The sequence below is a fragment of the Ruditapes philippinarum genome, unplaced genomic scaffold (assembly GCF_026571515.1).
Source record: "Ruditapes philippinarum isolate M1 unplaced genomic scaffold, ASM2657151v2 ctg2994_1_1_1_1, whole genome shotgun sequence".
Lineage (NCBI taxonomy): Eukaryota > Metazoa > Mollusca > Bivalvia > Venerida > Veneridae > Ruditapes > Ruditapes philippinarum.
In genome coordinates this window covers 142,350-169,756 of record NW_026853819.1, presented here as the reverse complement: position 1 = coordinate 169,756, position 27,407 = coordinate 142,350, and the positions used below count along the sequence as shown (strand labels likewise).

Genomic DNA, 27,407 nt, shown 5'->3' with positions numbered 1-27,407 from the left:
TTTTCTTGGAAAATAAACATCTCTTTTAAATGAAAGTTAAGTAAATGATGCAAAATTATGTTTTGACGTTTATGGTGAACTCTGAAAACGCGTATATAATCGATTTGAAGGCAAAACGATAGATAAAGCAATATGAACTGCGTCGTATCCACACATTTTCATAAAAATTCTGCCCCGCTTCGAGTTGCAAGTTCGCTATAACTTTTGTTTTACAAAATAGTTGTGCAAGCAACATATACCGAACGAAGCGGAAAATAGTGTAGCGTGTTAATACATATATCTTGTTTTCAGTCATTTCCAACAAAAAGGGTTATAAACAAAAACATACATTTTTCGCTCCAAGATGGCGGCGTTTGTTTACATTTTGTAGGATACGACGCAGTTTTGATTCCCAGCCCTGGACACAGAGTGCACAAAGTCATGTCACTACGCACACAACGAACATGAAACGCATGAAACTAAAATAAAGTGAAAAACAGAATCCCTAAAGAAAGCCCAACACGGCAAAACTGTAAAATGTTGCAGGCTCGGTTTGATTGAGCCTGTTCGTGGACGGTAATGGAAATTGCAAGTTACCGTCCACGCCCCCTGGCACCGGCTTAAGCAGAATTCAGCATTTAAACACTAAAATGTGAAATTTAGTCCCCAAGTAAAAGAAAGCAAGTGCCCTAAACGAGAAAACAATGGACGGAACGAAATAAAATGGAATTTTGAAAGGGGATCTGAGGTTATGAAGCCTGCATATCACAGGTAAGACGTCAAAAGACAAATTTAACAAGCAAATTCGTTGAATTTATATCCCCCGCCGAGTACTGGTTATTACTAACACAACAACTGAAGATATAAGGCTTTATTTATATATTTATCATGGCATAAACAGTAATATTCTTAGTACATAATATATATTCAGGGAAATAACATAGCCTTAATTAACTCGGTGTTAAATAGTAATATCTGGACATGACAATGAGATGTAAATTGCCTTTTTGTATTTATGGTTCCCATAAAGTTCTGTTGAAATCAATACAGCAGTTGCAAAGAAATAGCAATATATTGCTCTATATGTATACTACATAACTAATCAAGGGCCATAACTCTGTAATGAAGGGTCTGGTCTGAACAATTAAGGCAACAAAGTATGCACATCTCATCTTGGTATTAATGGTTCCTATAAAGTTTTATTGAATTCCAGCAAGTAGTTGCAAAGTTTAATTGAATTCCAGCAAGTAGTTGCAGAGAAGTAGCTCTATATGCATGGTGCTTAACTAATCAAGGGCCATAACTCCGAGTTAGTGTCTGACCAGAACAAGGTGATGATATGCGCATTTTCTCTTGGTTTTGAAGGTTCCATAAAGTTTGTCCTATATGCATACTGCATAACTAATCAAGGGCCAAAACTCTGAGTTAAACTGTCTGACCGGAACAAGGCGACGATATGCACATCCCCTCTTGGTATTGAAAGTTCCAATAAAGTTTCGTTGATTTCCAGCCAGTAGTTGCAGAGAAGTAGCATGGGAACAATTATTGCTTTATATGCATAATGCATAACTTATCAAGGACCATAACTCTGAGTTAAAGTGTCTGACCGGATCAAGGCAATAATATGCACATCTCCTCTTGGTATTGAAGGTTCCCATAAAATTTCGTTGAATTCCAGCCAGTAGTTGCAGAGAAGTTAGCGCGGAAATGATTATTGTTCTATATGCATACTGTATAACTAATCAAGGACCATAAATCTTAGTTAAAGTGTCTGACCGGAACAAGGCAACAATATGCACATCTCCTCTTGGTATTGAAGGTTCCCATAAAGTTACGGTGAATTCCAGCCAGTAGTTGCAGAGAAGTAGCGCGGAAACAATTTTTGCTCTATATGCATACTACATAACTAATCAAGGGCCATAACTCTGAGTTAAAGTGTCTGACCAAAACAAGCTGACAATATGCGCATCTACTTTTGGTATTGAAGGTTCCCATAACGTTTCGTTGAATTTCAGCCAGTAATTGCAGAGAAGTAGCGCGGAAACAATTTTTGCTCTATATGCATAAGTACTGCGCATAACTAATCAAGAGCAATAACTCTGAGTTAAAGTGTCTGACCGGAACAAGGCGATCCTCTTAGTATTAAATTAAGGTTCCCATAAAGTTTCATTGAATTCCAGCCAGTAGTTGCAGAGAAGTAGCGCGGTCCATATGCATAATACAAAACTAATCAAGGGCTATAACTCTGAGTTAAAAGGTCTGACTGGAACAAGGCAACGATATGCGCATATCCTCTTTATATTGATGATTCCCATAAAGTTTCATTAAATTCCAGCCGGTAGTGGCAGAGAACTAGCGCGGAAACGAAATTCGTACGGACGGATGCACGGACGGACGGAAGGACGGACAACGCCAAAACAGTATCCCCCGATCTATGTCTCTGTTCACATCTATGGATGTATGAATGAAATCGTTTAGTATTTGCCAAATAAATCTACGGCCCAGCTAATTCACTTCTTTGGTCGATTTTAAAAGCACCTTCTTGTTTTCTTTTCTTCTACATCTATTTCACAGTGCCAAGTTTTTGCGACGGACGCGCCCTCAGGCGCGTTCAGAGCTAATTAAGTCATCTACACATGGGATTTCGTCGGCTACAATCGCGCAAAGTGTCCTCAGCCGATTAACAGCCCAAGAAATAGTACATGCATTTGATCCTTCAAAACTCCGATACTTTGTCGGGATATCTTAAAATCTTCCATATTTAGCCTTTTCAATTTCAAATTAAGTTTTCCAAGTTAAAATATGAACGTATATGATTGATAAAAACGTTGTAGTCCCGTAGTATTATTGCGCAATATGCAAATTACTGCCAAAACGATTTACCGCTGTCGAAAAAGTAGGACAGCAAATTATACTATAATAAAGGTGTAAGCTCTGAGTTCCAAGAAAATATTAGTAGGAAATAAATATTTCTACATTATACAAAACAGTATTATTAACAAATCAAAAGTTTTTCGTGACTCTAGGATAACTCGCGCATTAATAAAAGAAGAACAATTTTCGTGACTCATACCGCGGGTTTAGCTGAATATTAAGCAGTTATTAATAAATTAGATACAGTACAATGGTTAGTATAAATATCTATTTTTGAAAATGCATGTAAGAAAAGAGTTTTTCAACACTTTACCACCATGTAGTCTTTCATGGTAAGGAAGTTATAATATCAGTTCTACTTCCGATTCTTGTGGTTTGTTTACATATTTTTCTAGGTCACGATATGAGTTAACCTTCGCTATTCTGCTTCACCTGTGCTGATTTTTGGACAGGGCGATTAGGGAGTACACATTATACATGTAATAAACCAGCGGATTACATGTAATACTTTTAGAAATTCTATACAATTGTAAGAAGCAAACAAGTTGAAAATGGAATTTAGTGTAAAATTGAAAAGGACAACTAAACACTGTAGTGCTTAAGTGACATTTAAATTAAAATAAAAACGATGTGCTCTGGCCTCTACATCTTTACCTTGTAAATAAACAAGAAAAATATTACATACATTCGTATGTAATATAGGTACGATTGCATACTACTTTTTGTGAAGACTTTATGTTTGCTGAATTAAAGGTGTAATGTAAAATGAACAAACATGTCATGAGATATTTTATATCTTTAAACATTTTCATGGAATGTAATTAATGTATCACCATATTAAAGTTGCATGCCTTCAGATGAGAAAAATGATTTCAAGGAAATCAAAATATGAAAAGAAAATTCACGGTCAATTGACTGCTTTGAAGCATAATCACAAAATAAAATTACAGGAAATTAAAAACCTTTTTAAGGTAGAATTTCATTGTAAATCATAGTCAAAGATTTGAGATATGATTATTTATTCATATTAACCTCATTATTGGTTATATGTTGATAAAAAAAACCCCGAAAGACACAGTTTGTAAATATTTATTACAATAAAATATGAAAAAGGTATACGCGCCGAGGTTAGCTATAATTAAAATTCCCGCGCTAAGTCGCGGTGGTGCTTGGGATAATCACTTGATACTGTAAATGGCAGCCATTTTACGATACGAATCCTCGAAAAGTTTATCCTGCCGAAAAGATATGAAAAAATACTTGCAATTCAAAGTTTGCTGGCTACATAAAGATTATCGATTTACTCTTTGCACACTTTTTCTCTGCCTGAGTATAATAATATTGACGTGTTTTCATTGGCTTAAACCATCACGTTACCAATACACATGTAGGTGTGAACTAATTTCGTGTTCATTAAAATTATTCCGTTAATAGACATATAACAATCTTATTTACAAATGAATTGATAAAACAACAATCCCAGAAGCATTTAAGATAATAACAATCATTGGAAAAAAATAAATGCATATAAATTGTAAATTTGTGTATGACAACTCAACCCCGTAAACAAAACATAATAGACTCAACCAAAACAAGCGCCTGCTTCTTCACCTAACTATGTAGTTGCATGACCATGATTAGCAATTTAGCAAACCAAATCTAAGAGATAAACCTATTGTAAAAATAATACTATGACCACAGCAGATTTCGTACAGAAAAATCTAAAAAATACACTATTAATTGCTGATGATTTTAACCAAAATTTTTTTTAATGAGACATATCCAAGAGAAATAAAAATACAAATGACTTATATTTTATTGTCTATATGCCCACTATGATATAACACGAAGCAATTCTAAATAGCATTCTCACGTGTATAATGTATTATGCTCACGGATTTATATTAATATAAATCCGTGTATGCTTGAAGTTTATTTGCATGGTTTTATTTAAGAAATATTTCGTTGACAGTATTTTTTTTCTATTTACATATCATTTCTTGGAATAAATCGATAAGGACACTGATTTACAAGTTTGACCAGAGTTTTTAGGCAGAAATTTCATTCTGTATTTAAGTGCTTGAAAGTAGAAAATCTTAATTATATCAGTTTGGGACACAAAATATATTGCTCTACAAATCTCGAACTTGTATGGAACAAATTTTCTCTGTTATATATTTTTGTGTTTTTTGTTTGCTTTTTTTTTCTAAAAAAAGCCTTAATGTCTCTCCGGTTGCATGTCCGTCGCATTCAGTGCTGCAGCACTTTGATTTCTGATGGGACGGGACAAAAATTTTAATCGATTAATTAAATTAAGAAAAAAAATTCTAATCAAACGTACGGAATAAGTTCATAGAGTAGTGTCCCTTTTTATTATGATTTTGCTGAAGTTGTGATAAAATGAAAACTAGGTAAAAATGTTTTTGTCTTTTATTTTATACGTTTTATTTTGTAGAGATAATGGGGACTTTTGCAAGCAAACGTAAGCAGCTTGACCAGCAGCTTGTTCTTGTAAAGGTGTGACTATCGTCGCTCGTAATTACAAGTAGAATATGCAGGACGAGTGCACATAATTTGCCATTGGATTTAGAATCAAATCAAATCAAAATTTACTTATTGTCTGTATATATATATATATATAACATTTCACAAAACATAAGCTATGTATAGCTTTTGACCTGCAGGACGAGTGACTGGAAATAGTAGTAGCATCCGTGGTTTGTCTTTACATTTTATCCCTATTTGTCTATTAAAAAGTCGAACAGAAAGAAACTTTTTACGACAGAAGTGTGACAGAAAAACTCGAGAGTTTCTACAAGCTATGACATTTTATGCAATTTCTATATTAAATCTCGCCGATTTAAAAGTTACCCGCAACATTTAATAAAATGATGGTAACATTTGTGGCGGCTTTAAAATGGATGCTATCAGCCACCATAGTAAATTAATTTCACATCTCTTTGTGTGTATGTGTGTGTATTTGCGTTTATTTATACTCACCGCCGTTTGCCCATGTGGGTGAGTCCTCCAGAAGAGTATTAGTCATTTTATTTTTTGGAGGATAGTGCAATTACAGATACAGAAATATGCCCCAATTCCAGAAGCTTCTCCTGGTTCTTTAGCGTGCCAAGTGTTTAAGCACCCATACACGGGACATTGATTTAAAGTCTCATCCAAAAGACTGATTAATAATTTTAGTTTGCCAACCCACCGGGGAATCGAACCCACAATGTTGAGATTACAAGTCTCGCACTCTAACCGATTGAGCTATGCGGGCTGGCTTGCACATCTACTTTCCAAACCCTAGGAATATATAGAGTACTTTTCCTGGGACATAATATATAGACAAGTAACTGGATACTAGACTAGTGTTGTGTACTGATCAGGGACCACTAAAACATCAAACCTGGATGGCCCCAAAAATGCCTGATTTAGTTCTTTGTGCAGTGGTTTTTTAACAACAATAAATGTATAATTTTTCTATGATTAAGTTTCTTAAACCTTAATATGTTTATGTCTATTGCAGTAAAGGGTGCAATACCTGACCTCTTACATTAGTTTTAATAATTTGCTAAGTAAACAATAGAAACTAAAGTTCACCATATGCTGCTGGAATATTGTATATAATTTAAAAAAAAAATTGAACATTCAAGCCATCATTTTTATTAAATTAAAGTCATACATATCTGTCCGGACACATGAGGACAATTTTAAAACAATTTCTATATTCCAGGGCTTCCGTTAATGGAAGTTTGGGAGTCATTTACTCCTTGATTTTGGCTTGTTACTTCCAAAATCTAATATTTTTTCTTCTTAACCTATAAAATGTGACTTCCAAAATCAGAGATTTCATTAATATTAATTATATTATCAAGAAGGCTGGTAAACCTGAGTCATTAATACAAAGCCTTTGAACGATATCATAAACTATGCATTATTGTACCTCAGTGCAAGAAAAATTGGTATCTTTATGTAACATGCTAACAGAAATATTATTGACACAATATGTTGAATTTGATTTTACAAAGAAGTAATTTTCTTGATATTATAATTATTTGGTGTATTAACATCAAATCTATGTAATTATCACTAATATGGTGTATAATTGCTCTCTTCCTTATAATGTGCATAACTACAAATGAGCTGTGTCACAACAAAACCAACATAATGGGTTTGCGACCAGCATGCATCCAGACCAGCCTGCGCATCTGCGCAGTCTGATCAGGATCCATGCTGTTCGCTATCAGTTTCTCTACTTGTTATAAAATTGGTAAGCGAACAGCATGGATCCTGATCAGACTGCGCGTATGCGCAGGCTGGTCTGGATCCATGCTGGTCGCAAACGCACTATGTTGGTTTTGTCGTGACACGGCTCAAATGTATTGTGTAGAAATGTTCTTGATTGCTTTAAAAGTCTGTTTAATAAGGAAATAGTGTGAAGCGTGTGTTTGTATTATCATTTGAGATGTTTTTATCAGTCAAATTTTGTTGTATATATAAATTGACTTTTAAAAGTAAAATGCAGGTTATAGCAGAATTTTTTACAGCCTTTTGAGTCAGTGGTGATATATAGGGCTTCCCTTTTTCATCTTTTTGGGGAAAAAAATCCATGCCCTTGTGGGCTCTAATAGGAAACTATATAGAACATTTGAAATTTTAATGATATCACCAATTAAATAATAAATGTCAATGTGTTTTCTAGGAAAAGAGGCAGAAGTCCTGACCCAGAGTGTGACGATTGTTTACCTATATCAAAAAGAATTACACGATTAAACATACAGTAAGTGAATAATTTCTCCATCAAAATTTGTTCGTATTTTTTTTTTTGGTTTTTTAGCAAGAAAAAAAAAGAACAAGTGCATGTTATTAGTAACTCCATCTAGTCATTTTCTTTGTAACTTACATTTACTCTATGTTAAACTTAGTTTTTTTATACAATTGTCACAGTAACCAATCTGTTTCTAGTATAAGCATCTCTGTCACTATATGATTCCGGAAAACTTGTTTTTAACTTATTGAAACATTTGTAAATATTATTCCATGGTATGGCATTTCCATCCATCTTGTTGTTTGTCCTCGCTTCGTCTGTCGGTATACAATTGGTTTCTACATATTTACATGTTACCTTGGATAGTGATTGTGTTTAGCATGTAAAGAAAAATCATAATTTGCCATTTAGGTCCATAAATTTGCTATCAACCTCTGTTTTCTTTATTTAATTCATATTTTTGCCTGTGATACCTTCTTTAAGTTTGCTATCTGGTGTATATCACCCTGTCTGAGAAATCAAAATCTGTTGTTATTTTTTGCATTTACTTGTTTTTATTTCAGAGCAAGCAGAAATTCAATTGAAAGCAAAGAATCATTAGCAGGAGCACCTGTAAGTGTACTTTTAAAATGCTAATTTAACAATTAACCTGCTGGAAGTTTGGAACCAAAAGTGGTTAGCTTCTGCGACAAGTATATAGCCACACCAGTGTGCACATCTGTGCAGGTGCCCGCTTATGTCTGAAATAATGCAAGGAGGAGAACCTGAGGTCTTCCTCCACCAGTAAAGCTGAAAAGTCACCACATAACCTCTACTGTGTCTGTGCTGTGTAGTAAGGTTGGCAGCTTAATTTTGTATGTTGAAGAATGAACTGTTCCATATTTAAAGCTGGACACCATTTACAAAATTTCAGCAGGTGAAGCAAATATATCACAGACACCAATTCCATGTAACTTACTTATGAATGTATGTTATGTAAGTTATTCAATGAGTCCTTGGCCAAGTCGTTGACTTCAAACCGTTTGACCACCACCCATTGCCGTGGGTTCGAATCCTGACAGGGAAATTGAATTCTTTCATGTGAAGAAGCTATACAGCTTGCTTATTGAATGTCTACTAATGTCTGAAACAATGCACTGGTGGGCAAATGAAGTCTACCTCCGCCAGTAAAGCTTGAAAGTCGCCATATGACCTATAATGTGTTGGTGCAATGTAAAACCTAACCAAAAAGATAATATATAATAATATAAGTTATTCATGAAACTTAATTGGCATAAATAAGCTGCATCATATGTGATACCCATAAAGTGTTGAACGTTAAACCCAACCAACATGTATGTTTCCAATGACAAAGTGTCTTATAAGAGTTCTCACACACTTGTAATTAACTACCGGTATATTATGTTCTGTCCACACTTAACAATAAATGCAAGATTTAAATTTGTAAAGTACAATGTAAATTTAAAATTTCCTTTGAAGAATGTTAATGTTAATGACTCTTTCTTCATTATACATGTACATTGTATTCCAATTGAACAAACTTATTTAACATATACATGTATCAAATTAATGTTCTTGCAGCAACCAGGTTGTTCTCATGGCAACGCTTCAGGAAGTGGTGAAGACATGTTGTCATGGCAACATCAGCAGTGTAGTGGAAGAGGTTATCAGCAAGGAAACAACAATAACTTGAATTATCTCCCTTGTGGATCTAGTCAATGTGACAATATACAAGGCATAAACACAACAAAAAACGGCTTGCAAGCATATGCCGTACATCATGGCATCCCCTCTGATGATTTCAACGGCTACAAACCAGAGTTAACGAAGACTGAAAATCCTCACTATTACCAGATCAACAGTGTTTTATATCGGGCACATTTAGAGAAAGCCAGTAGAGTAGGCATGGATCTAAAGCAGTGATGTATTAAAAAGAAATAAATGAACCTCAGCATTTTGTCTTTCAATTGTCATAGTAATATATAGTGTTACATTATGGCATTTTTTGTTTTGTTTATGTGCTTTTAACGATCATGTCCTGTTTTAGTTAAATGTTCAGTGCTTATCGGTAGTGACAGGCTTAAATATTGAAGTTTATTACATAAACCAAGGCGCAGGAGTGTAATAAAGCCAATTAATAAAAACTATATCACACTAGTGTAATAACACTTTGACGTGACGTCATCTGCACTATATATAAACATAGCGTTTAAGTGTGCAAATGTTAGACGCGTCAATGAAAAATTACTTGTTTTAACTGTAATTCATTCTCTTTTTGAATATATGATTAATAGATTATTATATCCTTGTAGATTCAATACAAAATTTATTTAACTTGTGGAATAAAACAATATGATCCTCGCCAGAGGCTCGCATATGATTTTATTCAACCTGTTCAATAAATTTAGAATTAACACCTGTCAATATCTCATGAACCCATTTTCAAAAGGTTTTGTGCCAAGCTAACCTGGTAAAAGCATGACATCGCATGTAGATATTCTGTTACAAGTCATAGAAATGCTTGTCACCTTGATACGCTGTAGAGGTCAACTTGGACTTGATCTTGATCAAGGTTTGTAGGAATATTTGTTTTAATATTTCTTTAACTGTAACCTCTAAATTTTTACTGGGATAAACCTGCTCCAGTCCTATCTAGGTCATGATCAAATTTATCTGGCATTAAAGCAGCATGCTTGCAAATTCATGCTTTTTTTTTGAAAATTTTTTAGTATGTATTTAAAAAGTAAAATATTTTCAAGTGAACAAAGAAAGTAATTTTTAAGTTTTTAACATTTTGCAATCTACGAAAAATACCGAACATAGGTCAGAATATGCAAAAATAGTCCTTACTGCGTTAGAAAAGCAGTAGAAATCTGGTGATAATATAATGCAAAATCTGACGTAATCTGGTGATAATATAATGCAAAATCTGACGTTCATGGCATAAAACATGTTAATTATTTATTTTTTGTGTGAATATTTTTACTTTTCTTAAAATCACATTTTCCCCCTAGGTATAATACATGTATATGAGGGATTAATTTTTTCATTCTTTCAAATGTTTTGTAATCTTATTAAGCACATATAAATAGTGTACAATTGTACTTTTTAGTGGCCAATTTCTTTGTTTTTTTTTCTTTTTTAGTTTTATTGTAAATCTATGGTAAATTATAGCTAATTAAGTAGTTCATATCACATTATTACTTCAATAGAACTAACTGTCAAAATTATTGACCGCAAAACTGTAGTAACTCATATAAAATACAGTAGGACTTACAACTGTATTGCGTTCAACCATCCAAATAACAGGTATTTATGCAAAGTCAACATTTTGCATAAAGAAACATTTCTGACTTATTGTTGAAGTTAAATATTTGTGATTTCTACTTTCATTTCTTTTAAATGCTAATGTAGATACTTGTGGAACATCTTTTCTAAAATTTGCAAAAATTTTCAATTATCTTAATTCAGTCCCTAGCAAAAGTTTTTTTTATTTTACAGTAGATAAACAGTTCAACTTCGGTTTTATGTATTATAATTCTATGTAGCACTCTTCTCTAAATAAAAATTCTTACTAAAGATAATATTTCAAGAAGAAATTCTATCATGTTTAATTATTTACTTGATAAGGTAAATCTGTTATGTTGTTAGTATTAATTTTGATTGTGTGTGAGATGGTAAGAATATTATTATAAAAAAACTTGTTACTGTTCTCCTATTGTAGACACTGTCAACACTGTGTCATATTTTTTTGTTTCATTTATTCACACCCGCTACAATGTAATTAATTATATCTCTCGCAGAATAAAGATGATATTTCATATTATTAATGACCCACAAGTTCATTTTAGGAAATGAGTAAACAAATATGGGTCAAGAACTGTGAACAAGCAAAAACCCTGATGTGTGATATTTGACAGGTCAATGGTCCAAGCTGTTGTAAATGGTTGAAAGCTTATGTATAATTCAAACTGGAGCTGTTTGATGCAGGTTATATAGCAATCAGCAGTTTTTCATGGCCATATAATCTGTCTAAAGTCGGTCATGAAATTCATCATACTACCCAATGGTTGTGTTTGATTAAAACAAAAATTTATTGATAAATTTGCTGCAGCATTATAGAGGATTAATGTACATGTATCTTTCTGTGCATTACCACCTGCAAAACCAAGAGGACGCATTTAAAGCACAAGCCCGCTAGAGATTCAATAAATCTGAGAGCAGCTGCAGATGTATATGCACAATAAAGGTGCATTATTGCTATTCTTGCATACAAGTATACATCCAAGTTGGTTATTCCATGTTTGTCTGCATTTCCTGTAAAGAAACCACTTCTGGTTCGATGCTTTCCATGTGCTATAAAAATATTGAAGGCCTTCATTGCATTAAGCCCAGCTGTTAAGCTCTCATTACAAATATTTAAAATGTGCAACAGCAGGACTTGGTTACAAAAATCTATTTGTTCATGCAGCAGCATGTTTTGTCTTCTGTTAATGTATACCTGATTGCGCAATTATTATGCAAGAATAGATAATACAATTATTGTAATTGTAAAATGAAAACTGATGTTAGAAATATGCAATATTATGAACACATATGGACTATTGTTTAATCTAAGTAGAAAAGGCTTTTGATTTAACACTGCTTACATACAGAGAATTTTGTTTTTTGGAATGAACGATTTATGACACACAATATTATGACTAACTAATTAAATAAATTTACCGTTTTTTTGTGACATCATCATGTTGCTTTTACATTTGTACCTGGTGTAATTTACTCCCTAGTAAAATCAAACAGTTATTTCTGTATGCATAATCAGTCATATGTAATGTGGATAAATATCATCATCAGATTGTTACCAGTAACACTCGTTTATACAGCTGATACATTTTACTCCCTCGTTTTGTCATTAGACTATAATTATAACATGTTGTTGTAGCAGATATTAAATATTAACCTACGCACTGGCAAATTAAGTTATATTTTCATCTTGACTATCATCTATTTATGCAAGCTTATTATTAGAAACATAGTTGGTATGCCATTGTTATCTCAATCACCTGTCATCACAATTAAATAGTGATTTTGACTACATTTGTACTTATAGTATGCTTTTTGGTTTATGTTTTTTTATCCAGCCTGTCCTTTTGTTGAGAGGATTTGGACTATCTTTGCTATTTATATTAAAAGGGGTTTTGACTACATTGTTTATTTTAAATTTTTAAATTTAAAAGTTTTTTTAATATCTGCTAATTTTATTGCAGTTTTTATTTTTTCCCTGTAAATTTTAAAAAAATAGTAAATACAGAAATTTAAAGGGATGATTTGCTTAGATTTGTTATAACATTTTTGGCCAGGGTTTCCCTTACAGTATAAATCTTTTCCTTTTTATTCAATTTTTTAAGAAAAGGGGGATGTTTAATTTCACTTTAAAATGAAACCCATTTTGATGAGAACTTTCCTTTTAAATAGTAGTTAAAACCCATTTAAAGGGAAAACTGAAAACCTGTGATTTATTTGTTAAAAAAAAAATTTTTTTGATATATCATGATTATTTTTACCTTATATTTTTTAATTTTAAAATATTGAGACAGAAATACAAAATTTAATACGAAAAAAATTAATAGGGGAAAGTCTTCATAATTGCTTTCTGTAATAATTTTTTGTTCAGTGTTGTGCAGGTATAGTGCCAACGGTATAGAGTTTGGACAGACAGCTCGTCCTTGGTCTGTCAATTTCTGCAAATCAATTTCCAAACTCTCGTGTTAAGTGTTGAAATACTTATGAAGGTATTGGTAAGAGCTGTCCGATTAGCTCAATAGGTAGAGCATTGGACTGTGAATTGGGCCAGCCAGGTTTGATTCCCGGACGCTTCAGGTTACTTTTATTGTGATTGATCATAAAATCCTTTCTATGGTCATTCCCATTGTACCTCTGCTCTGGCATGTACTGATGTTACCAGTTCCTTGCGAAAGTGAAAGCAACTAGTCATAGTAAACTGCTAGACAGCCTAGTGGCTGAACTGTGCTCAATAGTAAATTCAATGTGGCTTACTGCCGTGATCTTAGTGAAAACTACCAACACCATCACCAAAGAAAAGTACTGGAAATGAGGAATCTATAATTATTATGTCTCAAATTTTTAAAACATCATGAATATTTGTCAAGGAGACATGGCACAAAAAGCGGGAAGAAAGCTAAAAACCAAAATTTCCCTACAATAAAAGCATCAAAAAATGTAAGTTTGCAAGTAAAAACAAATTAAAAAATTTTGAAAATTTGACACTTTTGGTATAAAAAAATTTTTTGGGGGTTTTTCAAAAGAAAAAAGGCACGCACGGACATTATACCCCCAAAAAGTGTTTTTTTTAGTAAGGATGAAGCATTTGTAAGATTTAGGAATTAAATACAGTTTAACCTCCTTCAAAAAGCAATCCTCCTTTATAGCTGAAGAACCATATATATATACAGTTGCTGTTTTCAAAGCACCACCATCAAGTTGTTACCTTGTAAGTAAAAATGCTACGATGGATGGACGGAAAGACGTCGGGGGTATAACATAATATAAGCAAATTTTTTATGGCATATAATTAATGTATTCAATATAAGTGATCATCCTATGAAGTTTGACAGTTGTAAAACTGTTAACAATATTAAGGTCATTTGATATTGACCTTTGATCTTGTGACCCAAATAAAGATATGGATCTTTTATTTTATATAGGCAATCATCCTATGAAGTTTGAACACTGTAAGCCTAATGGAACTTTAGCTGTAGGTTGATTAATACTTTAGATATTGAGCGGAAACTGTTTTCAATTTTTAAGGTAATAGTGACCTTGACCTTGTGACCCCAAAATCAATTGGGGTCTTCTACTTAATATGGACAATCATCCTATGAAGTTTGAATACTGTGGGCCAAATGGAACTTTAGTTATGCTCCAGATACCATTTTCAGTTTTAGGGTAATAGTGACCTTGACCTTTGACCTTGTGACCCCAAAATCAATAGGGGTCTTCTACCTTATATGGACAATCATCCTATGAAGTTTGAATACTGTGGGCCAAATGGAACTCAAGTTATGCTCCGGAAACCAAATTGCTAATGGACGGACGGACAGATGGACGGACGGACAGATGGACGGACGCCAGGGGGTATAACATAATATGCCCGAAAGAATTTCGGGCATATAAAAAGGGTATTGGAAATTTATACTTATATAGTATATATTATGCTCTTTCAAAGAGAGTGACTTTTGTTCTTGACTTGATAATCATTAAAGAGACTTTTTAATGGTTACACAGGCATACCCAGTCTTCTCTATTAAACTTTCAAATGTACAATTACAAAATGTACATGCCATGGCAGCTTATTCTAATTATAGAATGAATCTGTTGTTTACAGTAAAATAGTTGCTTGGACAGACGACCAGTGGTATAACATACTTCCCTTCAGGGATATCAAAAGGCCTTAACCTTTAATTAATACAGACACTATCCAGGAAAACAAGGCCCAGGGACATTACGTAATTTGCATGAAAACATATCTTAAAGGCTGAAACAAAATGCTGATTTTTTACATTGTTTTATATGGAAGCAAGCATTTGACATTTAATGGCATAATACTTTAGCTTAAAATTCAGTATTATATTTTAGGGCTGGGTATTCCAAAGAAAAAATCATATTGCAAAATATAGCAATATTTACAGACATAGTTCAAAATGTATCGCATTATTTTGCTACATCTAAAAGGCTTAAGTTATTTTTTTTACACATTTTATCGTTACACAACACTCAATAACACATTTCTATAAGTTTTTACACATTATTCCTTGATTAATGCCTAGGGATACATGATATAACTAAACATATATATGATTACAAAACACTGTGGTGTGTTTATGACATACTGGTACTAAATATTGTGACAAAAAGTAGATACGCCCATATTGGCAGAAATTTTATTTATAGAATAAATTGAGATAATCAGCATCATAAACTTCAAAATTTCACCTTAAACTTTTTATGAATTGATTCACCTAAACCTATAAAATTAAGATTCTTAAAAATTATGCCAGACAAGCTGTACTCACTTACATTAGTTTATTTTGCCAGGTGTATCTTCAGTTTACATCATGGAAAATAATATCTTAACCACTGAAATGATATTCTCGGTCAATAACTCAGCACAATCATTGTAATGCCACTTAAATGATATCTCGGTCAATAACTCAGCACAATCATTGTAATGCCATTTAAATGATATCTCAGTCAATAACTCAGCACAATCATTGTAATGCCACTTAAATGATATCTCGGTCAATAACTCAGCACAATCATTGTAATGCCACTTAAATGATATCTCGGTCAATAACTCAGCACAATCATTGTAATGCCACTTAAATGATATCTCGGTCAATAACTCAGCACAATCATTGTAATGCCACTTAAATGATATTCTCGGTCAATAACTCAGCACAATCATTGTAATGCCACTTAAATGATATCTCGGTCAATAACTCAGCACAATCATTGTAATGCCACTTAAATGATATCTCAGTCAATAACTATGCACAATCATTGTAATGCCACTTAAATGATATCTCGGTCAATAACTCAGCACAATCATTGTAATGCCACTTAAATGATATCTCGGTCAATAACTCAGCACAATCATTGTAATGCCACTTAAATGATATCTCGGTCAATAACTCAGCACAATCAGTGTAATGCTACTAAAATGATATAGAGTAGAACCACCGACGTTCCGTAAGCTAGCTGGATAGCTTCCTCACATGAAAGAATCTAAAGTCTCTGTCGGGATTCAAACCAACAGCCATGAGGGGCAAGTGGTTTGAGGTCAACGACCTTAAATGTATTATAGCAAATACTGTAGGGGAATACTATCATAATGCCATTTAAACCATTTTAGTTAATATTGGGAAACAATCATTATTTAACATTAAACAAATTAATGACATTTTACTAACAGTGTATAGAGAAAAAAGACATACGAGTCTTGTCACAAGTAATATGGTTGATGATAAGGAACAAATATTAAAAGTTTATCCCTTATGAAATGAAGAAGTTGGAGTAAGAAAGAAAAATCATTTTTAAGTAAAATTCAAAGTTCAAGTGGAAGATAATTCCGAAAATTTATAAACCTTGTCACACATGATTTGGTTGATGAAAAGGAACATATATCTGAAATTGAATATGATACCTTAAGAAATAAAATGTTATAGTGAAAAATATTTTACTGCACAAAAACTTTAATTAGGGATCTAGACAGGGTGACCGTGAGTAGGACAGCTTTCTATATTACTGCAAATAGTTGAGCTAAAAACCATCATTATTACAATGCAGATGTTACAATATCTTAGTTAATAAGAGGAAACATAACTTTAATGCCATTGATAATATCTTAGCAAATAAGAGTGAAGAATTCATAACTTCAATGCCATTTCGAATATCTTAGCAAATAAGAGTGAAGAATCATAACTTCAATGCCATTGATAATATCTTAGCAAATTAGAGTGAAGAATCATAACTTCAATGCCATTGATAATATCTTAGCAAATAAGAGTGAAAATCATAACTTCAATGCCATTGATAATTATTTTGCAAACAAGAGTGAAGAATCATAACTTTAATGCCATTAAGAATATTTTAGCAAAAAATTACGTTTTCAGTGTCATTAATAATCTCTTGGAACAAGATGGGAAACAATCATTACCACAATGTAACTTTAAAGGAATAGGAATGGATGGATTGATGTCTGTCTAATATAAATATTCATCATTTAAAAAGAGGAACCATTACAGTTTTCCTATTGACATCAACCCTATAAGAGAGAAATTCGTGTTTTAAGACACTATTTTTTACTTGAGAAATAAGTTCATGGGCGCCGCCATTTTGGCGTTCTGTCATTCTCGCGAGACAGACGAGACCGAGATTGTGACGTGTAATACCCACTTCCGGTATAGGTGTACACGCTGGTACAACTGAAATATATCTTGATGAAGAACTTATTCATTTTATTGCGTACATTATATATTATTTATGAAAACATCATATAGAACTGAATTGCTTTAATTAATTAATTGAAGACGCCGCGACATTAATTATCATTTGTCCGATATTCAAGCTTGCTGATGATCCCACCACATGATTTAAGCAATGACTGCTTAATTTTCAAAGATAAACCATAAATTTAATTTGGGTACTATGAGAAACTTCTTCAAATTGACGATATATCCTTTTATTTTGTACTTAATTTTCGCTAGACAAGCTGTCCAAATAGGGTACATCGCCGGTCATGTATCTTTTTTTTTCAGGTAAAATATCAACTAAATCCAATATGCTGAGGACGCGATTTTCAGCTTGACGCTAAAATGAGAAAGGCGCAGGAAAATCGGCAGCCACACTAATATCGTATGAAAACAAAACTTTCCGTTAGGTTATTTAGGCACCCAGTCAAAACTGGTACCAACAGCAACAGGTTGCCCATTCCCCTATAATTACGCATATTCTCGGGTTTATCCAGTTCCCTAAAGCTTTTTAACACGTTATCTACTTACCAAATTCCTTTCCCCGACAGATACGCATTTCTACTACCGTAAATTTAATCAAATAAAACAAAAAATCATAAATCTACTTAATATTTAAAATGATTATTGGTAACTGAAAAAAATGTGTTGCTATTTTATGACGTGCTGTATTTAACTACAATATAATTTGACAGGTGTGGAACCTAATTCCCCCTAAGGTCATTCAGTTCATTGATGAAGCGTAAAAGAATAGATGTCTATTTCGTCATTAGAATATTTGACAAGGGTGATTAACCAATCAGGGAAACATTGTGCATGATCAAAAGGTCTGTCGGCACAGAGGCATACAAGGAGCAATAAAAATCGTCAGTACACAGTGTGACAGGAGCATTTGGTGCAAATTAGGAACAATTAAAATGGACAATGCGCAGTATTAGACATAAGTAAAGAACCAGCAATTGTGTGAATAAATTATGCAAATTAGATTTTTGAGCAGCCAATAAAAATGATTTGCCTGCAGTTATTATAAGGCTACGATTACGATGCGCAGCATCATACGTTGACAGACATGTTAACAATTTACTTTTCAAAAGAGTTGCTTATATTTTTGAAATGTGTACATCAATTATAACATATGTTCACACCTTTAAATTTGAAAGTCTGAATCAAACTGCAAAAATTTAATTATATGTACTATTAAGAACACGTAGGGTTAGTAGGGTTTTTATAATGGAAGTGGCTAGCGTACGGGCCCGTACGGCTAGCCAAAAGTTTTAGCCGTACGTGAGTCACGTACGACTAGCAAGGACTCGCTGTATTGGCTAGCCGTGCGGCACTTTTAAAAAATTTATGGAAGTCGAAAATGCATAATTATGTTATTTTATGACTTTAAGCGAGGATTTTAACCAAGAAACAGCATTAATTGTCTTTGGATGTTAACTTTTTAGAGATTAATCGCCTTGATCGCTATATATATCAATTTTTGTCATCGCAAGATGTCGAGAAAAAATAGCCTTTGCTTGCATTTACACCAATTGAAATAGTTTACAAAATTTTGATAATAATCCTTTTTTGTTTCATTAAGTTTAATTTTCGACACCTTTTATATGAAAAAAAACAACAAACACTGAAAATGATTGCTGTTAGGCTCTTGATAATTGCGACAATTACCGACGGTACTATATAGAAGTTTGTCCATCAAGGAAAGTTTGCATGTTCCGTGAAAGGCATTCTAAAATTCTATTGTCAGTCCCTGGATAGGTTTTAATTAAGGCTAATTAATTGATTGCGATATTTATCTACTGTTTTGAAAATTATATAATTATTTTTGCATTTCACCGTTTTTTTTCATTCAATGTTCTTTTTATTTATTTATTCCACTCCAATCATTTTTTATTCGATCCAAGTGCTTAAAATTAACAAAAATGATTTAATAATTCATACAAGTAAAACAACAAATGATAAGCATGAAAATCAACAATTTTATAACGTTCGACTTCCATATAATTTTGAAATGTGCCGTACGGCTAGACAATACAGTGCGTCCTGGTTAGTCGTTCGTGACTCACGTACGGCTAGAACTTTTGGCTAGCCGTACGTTTCTTTATTTTTTATTAATTTTTTTTTGATATTGTTACGTATTTTGAACCATAAAAACATATCCTCTACACCTCCTGTGAAAATTAAATTGTCTGGTCAATACTTTATTATATTAATATTTCCTTACGATTCAACTAGATTTATCATGAATGATAGAATCTAAAGATGTGGGGAAATGACATCACGCGCACCTGTTTTTATACGGCCAATACACAAACATGGCCGCGCTTACTGATTTGTAGAAATCGGTGATTTAAGGATTTAAATTTTGTTATCATTCGTTTAATATTATTATTTGGCGGCAGAAAATTTGCAGACTTATTATTTATAGTATTCTTTTTCTGAAATCAAGTTTTTATTCTATCCTTGTCTTTCCCTTTAATATAGTGACAAAATAATTAGGATAATTATCTGTGATATTGCACTGGGAAAAATGTGTTCAGTTTATAAACTGTGACTATTTTATGTAACATATGTGTAATGTACACTGAAAAGTTCACAAGAAAGGGTGACAAATGGTAAGACCGAACCTAGTATTTAAGTGTCAAATTTTGTTTGAAAGTTGGTTACTATCACAACTTCTCCATATCACGGTTACATGATGTATATACTATCATCATAATTGCATGTATATACTATCAAATAAATTCACACAAATACTGTATTTAGTGTACATTTTGTGTTTTTAAGTCACACCAACAATGTTGAGGTAAATATGGCAAATTTTCATTGTAATTGGCTCTCTTTCCTGATGCCAAGAACTGGCAAATGATAGAGTCCTATCTACATGTACCTTAATGTTAGTAAACTTAATAAATTCCTTACATTTAATAATTCTGAATCAATGCGCGGGGTATGTGTTTGAGTGGGGGGATCTTAAGTTCTGAACCTTTATCAATGAGGAACTAAGTAAACCACACTACACCTTTAATTATTTGAATAAATAATAAACTATCGAACTGCAAATTTTTAATGAAATATATTATTATATCTATAGATTCAAACACAGATTTCTTCCAAAAGTCATGTAGTTAAAGTGTTCGTAAAATAAATGCCATTCAAAACCAAGCAGCTCAGAGACCGAATTTTCCAGTAACGCCTCACTTTTACAGTTGTTCGTTAACCATTGCCTAAAGTCATCATCCCAATCTTCTTGTATTTCCCAATCAAATTCATATGACACCTCTACGGCTGGAATAATCAGTTCACGCAATTTTCTCGCCTTTGCAATCAACAGTACACTGGTGCTAGAAAGTGGAAATCCATATTTCAATGTGTGAAGGTGCTTACACTTCTTTACCATGGTAACAAGAGCAGCTGGTAACCGACTGTCGCCACTCTCGAAATTTTCTAAATATAGATTTGTGTAGGTGAAGCTTTCTAGAGATTCGCTGTAATGTGTAACCAAATGATCGATGACACCTTTCGTCACTATATTTACTAAATCATCGAGGACTAGGGAGCGGAGTGGCATGTTGGTAATGAACGAGTCTTTAATGACTAGAATGTACTGCAAGATGAGATCAACTTTGAAATTTGAATTTATCTTTAGAACATCATTCCAAAATTTTTCTCCGAGCTGTTGTGCATCCACTAGAGGCAGTTCCTCGTCTTGATACAGAGTGATTTCTTGAAGGCCATTCTTGACTAGACCTAGCAGAATTTCATTATTAACTTTTTCTCTACGCACCATTAACTTTTTAACACCAGTAAATTCCCGTAGTAGCTTTAAGTATCCTTCGTGATCAAGCAGCGACCCAGAAAATAGTTCAAGTTCTGTGATTTTGTGCGCAACATTTGCACAGCATAGTCCTAGTAATAAATTAGTTTCCGCTGCATGTGACCAAGATATTATTGGGGAAATAATACCGACTTCGTTCAGATGTTTACAATTACTTAATATAGAACATGTCGCTAGAACATGTGACTTTGTAAGAGTAGTTTCTGGTAGAGTGTGAGGTACTGGACTTTCATGTGGTGCGAAACGAAAACTGAGTAGATTTGGACAAAAGTTAGCAATAGCGTTTAATATCTGTAAACCTGATCTACCAGTATTATACCCAAATGCTAAGTCTATATGTCTTATATATTTGCCATAGATTTTTAGACATATTAATAGATGAGCTCTCTTTTCTTTGACAAAGTAAACATTTTCTTCACCCTCGCTTCCATGCTGTACTAGAGGCCAAGCAGCTGAAGTATGTAGATGAGATTTCCAAGATGGAAGTGCTTGGGTTGCATTTAATTTCTCATTCCAAGACAGGTAGCTGAGTATTTTGGTTACAACAATAGCAGGGGCTTCTTCAACACAGTTTGCCATTCTACTGCATGTGCCAACAACTTCTGTTCATTTGGCATATTATATCCTTACACTGTTCATATCTGAAATTAGATAATAAAGATTGTTTAGATTTAATAGTGTAAATACTAAATACAAGTCCCTAAATTTTAGATTTAATACTTAATATACAAGTTTTTAAACACTAGTAAATTTAATGCCCTCAGATTATCTATGACTTAGTATGAGATTGCACAGAAATAATAATATTCAAAGCTAAAGAAAATAGTTCATTCATTTTAACCATTCATTTTTTACAGTGCCTAAAGTATTGGATTCCATAAGCACTCCTCTAAAAAGGCCTGAAGTTGGAAGAAAATGTGTGTAGCATTTTATGAAATTATAGAAATATTTAAAAGTTTAAAAAAAACACCTCACACACAGCTTTAAAAAAAGTTTTGTTCATGAATGTGCACTGTGCATGATAATATATATTACATGAAACAAGTCAAAGCAGTTAATTTTCTTCAGCAAATGGGACAGTTTGATTTTTGGGCAGCTGTTGGGAATATTCTATTTTTTTGTAAATTGGGGAAAAAAGTGTTTGTTTTTTTTATTTGGAGGGGGCCTTTAACTTGACCAGTGGAAAGTAGTTAAATTATTTTCATGTGCCATTGCTAGATTCTGAGACATTTTTGTTCTGGGTCAGAATATTGCTTCTAGAGGCACAATACCTCAACAGCTCAATGTGTAGGCCTAGTACAAATTAATACTACTATTAGTTGCACCAACTGGAAAGATCATGGGGAGAAAATGCCCTTATATAGTAGGCTCATACAGTACTTATAGTATAACTGTATGAAATATAGATATGGGCAGTGATTTTCCTGCTTATATAACAGACTCTGATTAAAAGCCTCTTCCCAATTGAAATTTTCTGTAAAATCATGCAGATTTCCCAAAAATCAAAAGTTAAACCTGTTTTCTTACTTCCCAAATTATCAATTTTAACAATAATTTCCCAAAAATCAAGAGGCTAGCGCCTTTTCCCAATTAAGTGAGAAAAGGCAGAGATGGGGACCACCCCAGAGACTGTCAAAGTTAATGCAGGCATTACTTGAATCTCGATAAGTAATTAAGATAGATCTATACTATCACATTTATTGACATTATGTATGAAAATAATTCAGTTCCAATAAAAATCCATTTAAGAAATCAGAATACTGAATTTCTATTGACAGTTTTTGGACATCAAATAGATATTTACTTTTTTTTTCAAAGTTGGCATCTATGTATAGATGTATGTATCTACTAAACTTATCAAAGTTCCTTTTAAAAATAACAGATGCTTCTTTTTGAGGCAATACCATTTCCTTATAAATCTAATAACATATGTTCAATTTGATTTTTCCCTTGAAAGTTACTGATTTAAAACTTACATGTTAAATGCAGATCTATTCGCTATTGTTTTATAATGTGGGGTGAATTATCCATGGGGCGAATCGTTCTAAACAAAAATTATCTTTTATCACACTGTATTACACATACCTATTCATAAATTATTAGTAATCTGTAATGGGATACTGATAACTACCTGATATTAAATTATAGTGATTTTACAGGGTAATTGGCTATGATACCAAATTTTGTCAGATTGATGCATTTTTAATACATTTTGTTCTTCGAGGTATCCTTCCGTGAGTCATAACGTTGTACAGAATATATTCCATTGAAAAACAAAGCATTTAGTAGTGTTTAACCTTAAGATTGTTACAAGTCCTAATATTTTTTATTCTTTATTATAGCATCATTGATGCTATTACAAGTCGCTTGTAATTATTTCGAGAATGGCTATATACAATTTCAATGTTTTATATGTATATAGTCCTATGTTGGTTACAGTACCATTGGTAGGTTTACTTATCATTAAAATACCAATGCCGGGTCTTTCAAATGGAAAATACTCTGACCAATCGTACATTCAAATGTTTACGGACAAGTCCTTTGGAAGTGTTGGTTAATATCTGGAAAAATGTGATCCTTTGGAAGCATTAAAAACAGCAAAATTGCATGAATTAAAATTGCAGACACTGTTTGATTGAGTCTGTACATGATGGATAATGAAAAAGTGCAACATCCCTCACGCCCCCTATCACCGGCTTGAGTGGTACTCATTTCTCAATACTTAAAATGTGCTGGATGATCCCAAAGAACCAGAAAAATATAACAACACTGAAGTGAAGAACGGGGCAACTTATAACTTCTGCCACACAGCACTTGACACATGCTATTGTAATGTATAAATATCTGGAAAAAATGATATCCTGAGAGCGGCGGCACGAAATACCCAAATATACCCAAATACACCCAAATTTACCCAAATATAGCAATATTTGTATTTGTTTGTATAAAATATAGATTATGATGAGAAATAAATAAATATTTATTAAATAATATTACTTAGCCTGCTATCGATCACTTTCATTCATTCCGTTGAAATAGGCAGTTAAGATGCGCCGTTAAGATGTTGTAAGAAATTTAATAAGGACCCCTACGTAAGGTCTGATGAATATTCAGAGGTACAGCATATAAATAAATGTTTTAAATACACCTAAGACTGAGGTAAATGGTATAACTCTGTAGCAAATACTTAATAAAAAAATTCAACTTGCTTGGAAAACAATTTATCACTTTTTTAAAGAAGTGGCTATTTTGATATAATTAAAGTCGGACAATTTACATTGTTTCATTTAAAACAAACAGTTTCTTATTGTTTTTCTGATTACATCCGACAATCAAGTATGGCATTTCTGCAGGAGTTGAAATTATACAAATTTATTGGGATAAAAAGGAAATTACAGTAAAACTGAACCAATTAAACGAGAGATAAAATTTATGATCAAGATCATCCGGGTAGTCCTTCACCTGTGTACTATTGGTTCACCTTTGGTACCATTGTTGATTATATTGCCAATGGCACAAAATTAAGAAATAATATATCCCAAACAGTGATTTTATCGCTCAATTACATCACTGTTTGGAGTTCGGATGCGAGGAATTATATCACGAGGGCGTAGCCCGGGTGATATAATGATGTGCATCCGAACGACAAACAGTGATGTTATCAAGCGATAAAATCACTGATTTGGATATATTATTTCGATTCTAACACGACATCAACAAATAAATGTTGCCGTACTTGATAGTTAAGCAAAATTGCGCCTGATTTGTCTCCGTACTTATTTTCAGCGCGTCGGATTTTTAGTGGTTACGTCACGTGTATAATGATTACGTCACATGTCTAAATATAGAACGTCAAACTGTGCATCTGTTGCATAATAACACACACTTTCTGTTCTTCTGTGTTCAATAGGGAAAATTGCGGGTCGTGTTAGGATGTATGATAAAATCCGTTCAGATTAAATTGTCACTATTTCAATATATCGAGTAAAAGCCCGCCTTTATAGATATAAATATAAACAGTTTATTATCTATATACTTATTATTATGGTTATAACAAAATGTCTACTGATTGACTATATTCAGATTTCTACATCAGTGGGCATTTTTATTGATTATGATTGTGAGACGTATTTCCAATCAAATCCTACCGAAATAGACTTTATTTTCCTGTGGGTGTCCAAAAATACATTCGTAACACATTATCAAAGATTATACCAGTTAAAAGAATTTTAAAAAGACCCCCCAAAAAGCAAAATAAAAAAAACAAACAAACAAAAAAAAAACAGAGTGCGATAAAAGAAATGTTGTAGTTAATCGATGCCAACATGATGGAGAAGATATTAGGCCGGGAGTCCCAGCTAGATTAAATATGACCTGAGAGGCTATTCCAGTAGCAGGAGATATGGTATTAGGTATGAGACTAGGGTACATGTATGAGAAAATTTAAGTTCCTAGAGAAAACCAATTGATTAATTATGGTCCACAAAGACTAGCTGATGTTGAATTTTGTATAAAAACTATACTGTAAGTCAATTAGGAACTTTTGTTTTATATACAGTTTTCGACTGTACGCCTACATGTAACATAATGGTGATGCCACTGGTAAAATTATAGTTATTACACAGATATCTGACACAGCTCCCTGCACTTTCCACTAAACAGGCAAGGTGATAATTGAATAATTGATAAGCGTTCATTGAACGCCGCCTTTCCTTGTTGATCATGTATTATCTACTTGTGTTATTATGCAACCTCTTTAACCTTTTTATTTAATGTTTTTATGTTTCTTTAAAAAAAGGCTTCGGATGTTACATTATCTATATGCTGGCCATTGCTGGGTGTAATTTAAATCTTTTGAAATGGTGACACCAAGGTATTTTGAAATATATGATGTTTTTGATTGTACATTATGTAAGGGATGGGGGAACATTTCAGGATTATTTATCACATTTATCGATGTTAAATTCCATGGTCCAACCCTGTCCAAACTTGGGCCCATTTTGTAAAATGTAGAATCTGACTGAGAAGTATCTGTATCTGTACGTAGAAAGACCACTTCTAGTATATTTTTACGGGGAGGAGGCTCAGAAGTGATCTGGGGGGAGGGACTGATATTTGGAATACTGTCTGGTCCACTGGCCTTAGATATATTGATGTTCGATAACTATTTCATGACGCCGTTCGAGTTAATGTTGAGATGTGGAACGACAGGATAAGGTTGTGTATCTTAAAGTTTATGAAACGATGTATCATTATTCTTTAGTAAATACTGATTTAAATTGATTTAATAAGACTTCTGTCTCTTCTTTCGCGTCCGATAGTAGATTACTTTTCTTTTTTTACAGGTGCTACTCCACTGTTATCTTATTTTTTCGATATAATTCCAGAATGGTTTAGAGTTATGTTTTTTCAATGCCTTCCAGAATTAGAGTTATGTTTTTCCATGCCGTCCTGAACGACTTTGTTTACATGATCCGATTTGGCTCTACGTATTTCTCTTTTACTTTCTTTTTGGTTTTGTTAAAAACGACTCCATATGAACTCGTTTTCTTTGCTTGTTTGTAAAGACGTTTTTTTCCAAAGATTTCTTAATATTTCTGTTCACCCATGGTAAATTCTTTTTATATTTGTAAATCTTATATTGAACGTGTTTTTCAACACTTTTTAATACCTTTTTTGAGGTTGACCATAGTTCTTCGATGTTGGTGTTACCATTTACTTTATTATCTATACTGTTAGAAATACATTTACAATTTTCATTGATGGTGTCCCAGTTTGCTTTATTAAATTTATAAACTTTCATAGGTTTGGTTTTTATAATATGCGGTTTGATGTCTGAGTCAATCAACCATATCATGGTCTGAGATACCCGGTACATTAGTTGAAGATTTTATTA

At 33.0% G+C, this 27,407-nt stretch overlaps 2 protein-coding genes across 5 annotated transcripts; one reads left to right on the top strand and one right to left on the bottom strand.

Moving 5' to 3' along the window:
• Window positions 1–5,161: 5,161 nt before the first annotated feature.
• Window positions 5,162–9,619, top strand: LOC132738030 (uncharacterized). Its single transcript, XM_060725452.1, has 4 exons — window positions 5,162–5,264; window positions 7,556–7,633; window positions 8,185–8,233; window positions 9,203–9,619. The coding sequence occupies exons 1-4, from the start codon at window positions 5,254–5,256 to the stop codon at window positions 9,542–9,544; spliced, it is 480 nt and encodes a 159-aa protein (XP_060581435.1). The 5' UTR covers window positions 5,162–5,253; the 3' UTR covers window positions 9,545–9,619.
• Window positions 9,620–20,724: 11,105 nt separating this feature from the next.
• On the bottom strand, window positions 20,725–23,790 carry LOC132738028 (uncharacterized). Of its 4 annotated transcripts, none has more exons than XM_060725450.1 (2): window positions 23,721–23,790; window positions 20,725–22,152 (listed from the first exon to the last, which is right to left on the bottom strand). In XM_060725450.1, the coding sequence occupies exon 2, from the start codon at window positions 22,088–22,090 to the stop codon at window positions 20,762–20,764; it is 1,329 nt and encodes a 442-aa protein (XP_060581433.1). In that variant the 5' UTR covers window positions 22,091–22,152; window positions 23,721–23,790; the 3' UTR covers window positions 20,725–20,761. The 4 variants fall into 4 exon arrangements, with proteins under 4 accessions (XP_060581433.1, XP_060581431.1, XP_060581432.1 ...); XM_060725448.1 differs by having other exon boundaries at window positions 23,643–23,780; XM_060725449.1 differs by having other exon boundaries at window positions 23,597–23,749.
• Between the last annotated feature and the right edge of the window lie 3,617 nt (window positions 23,791–27,407).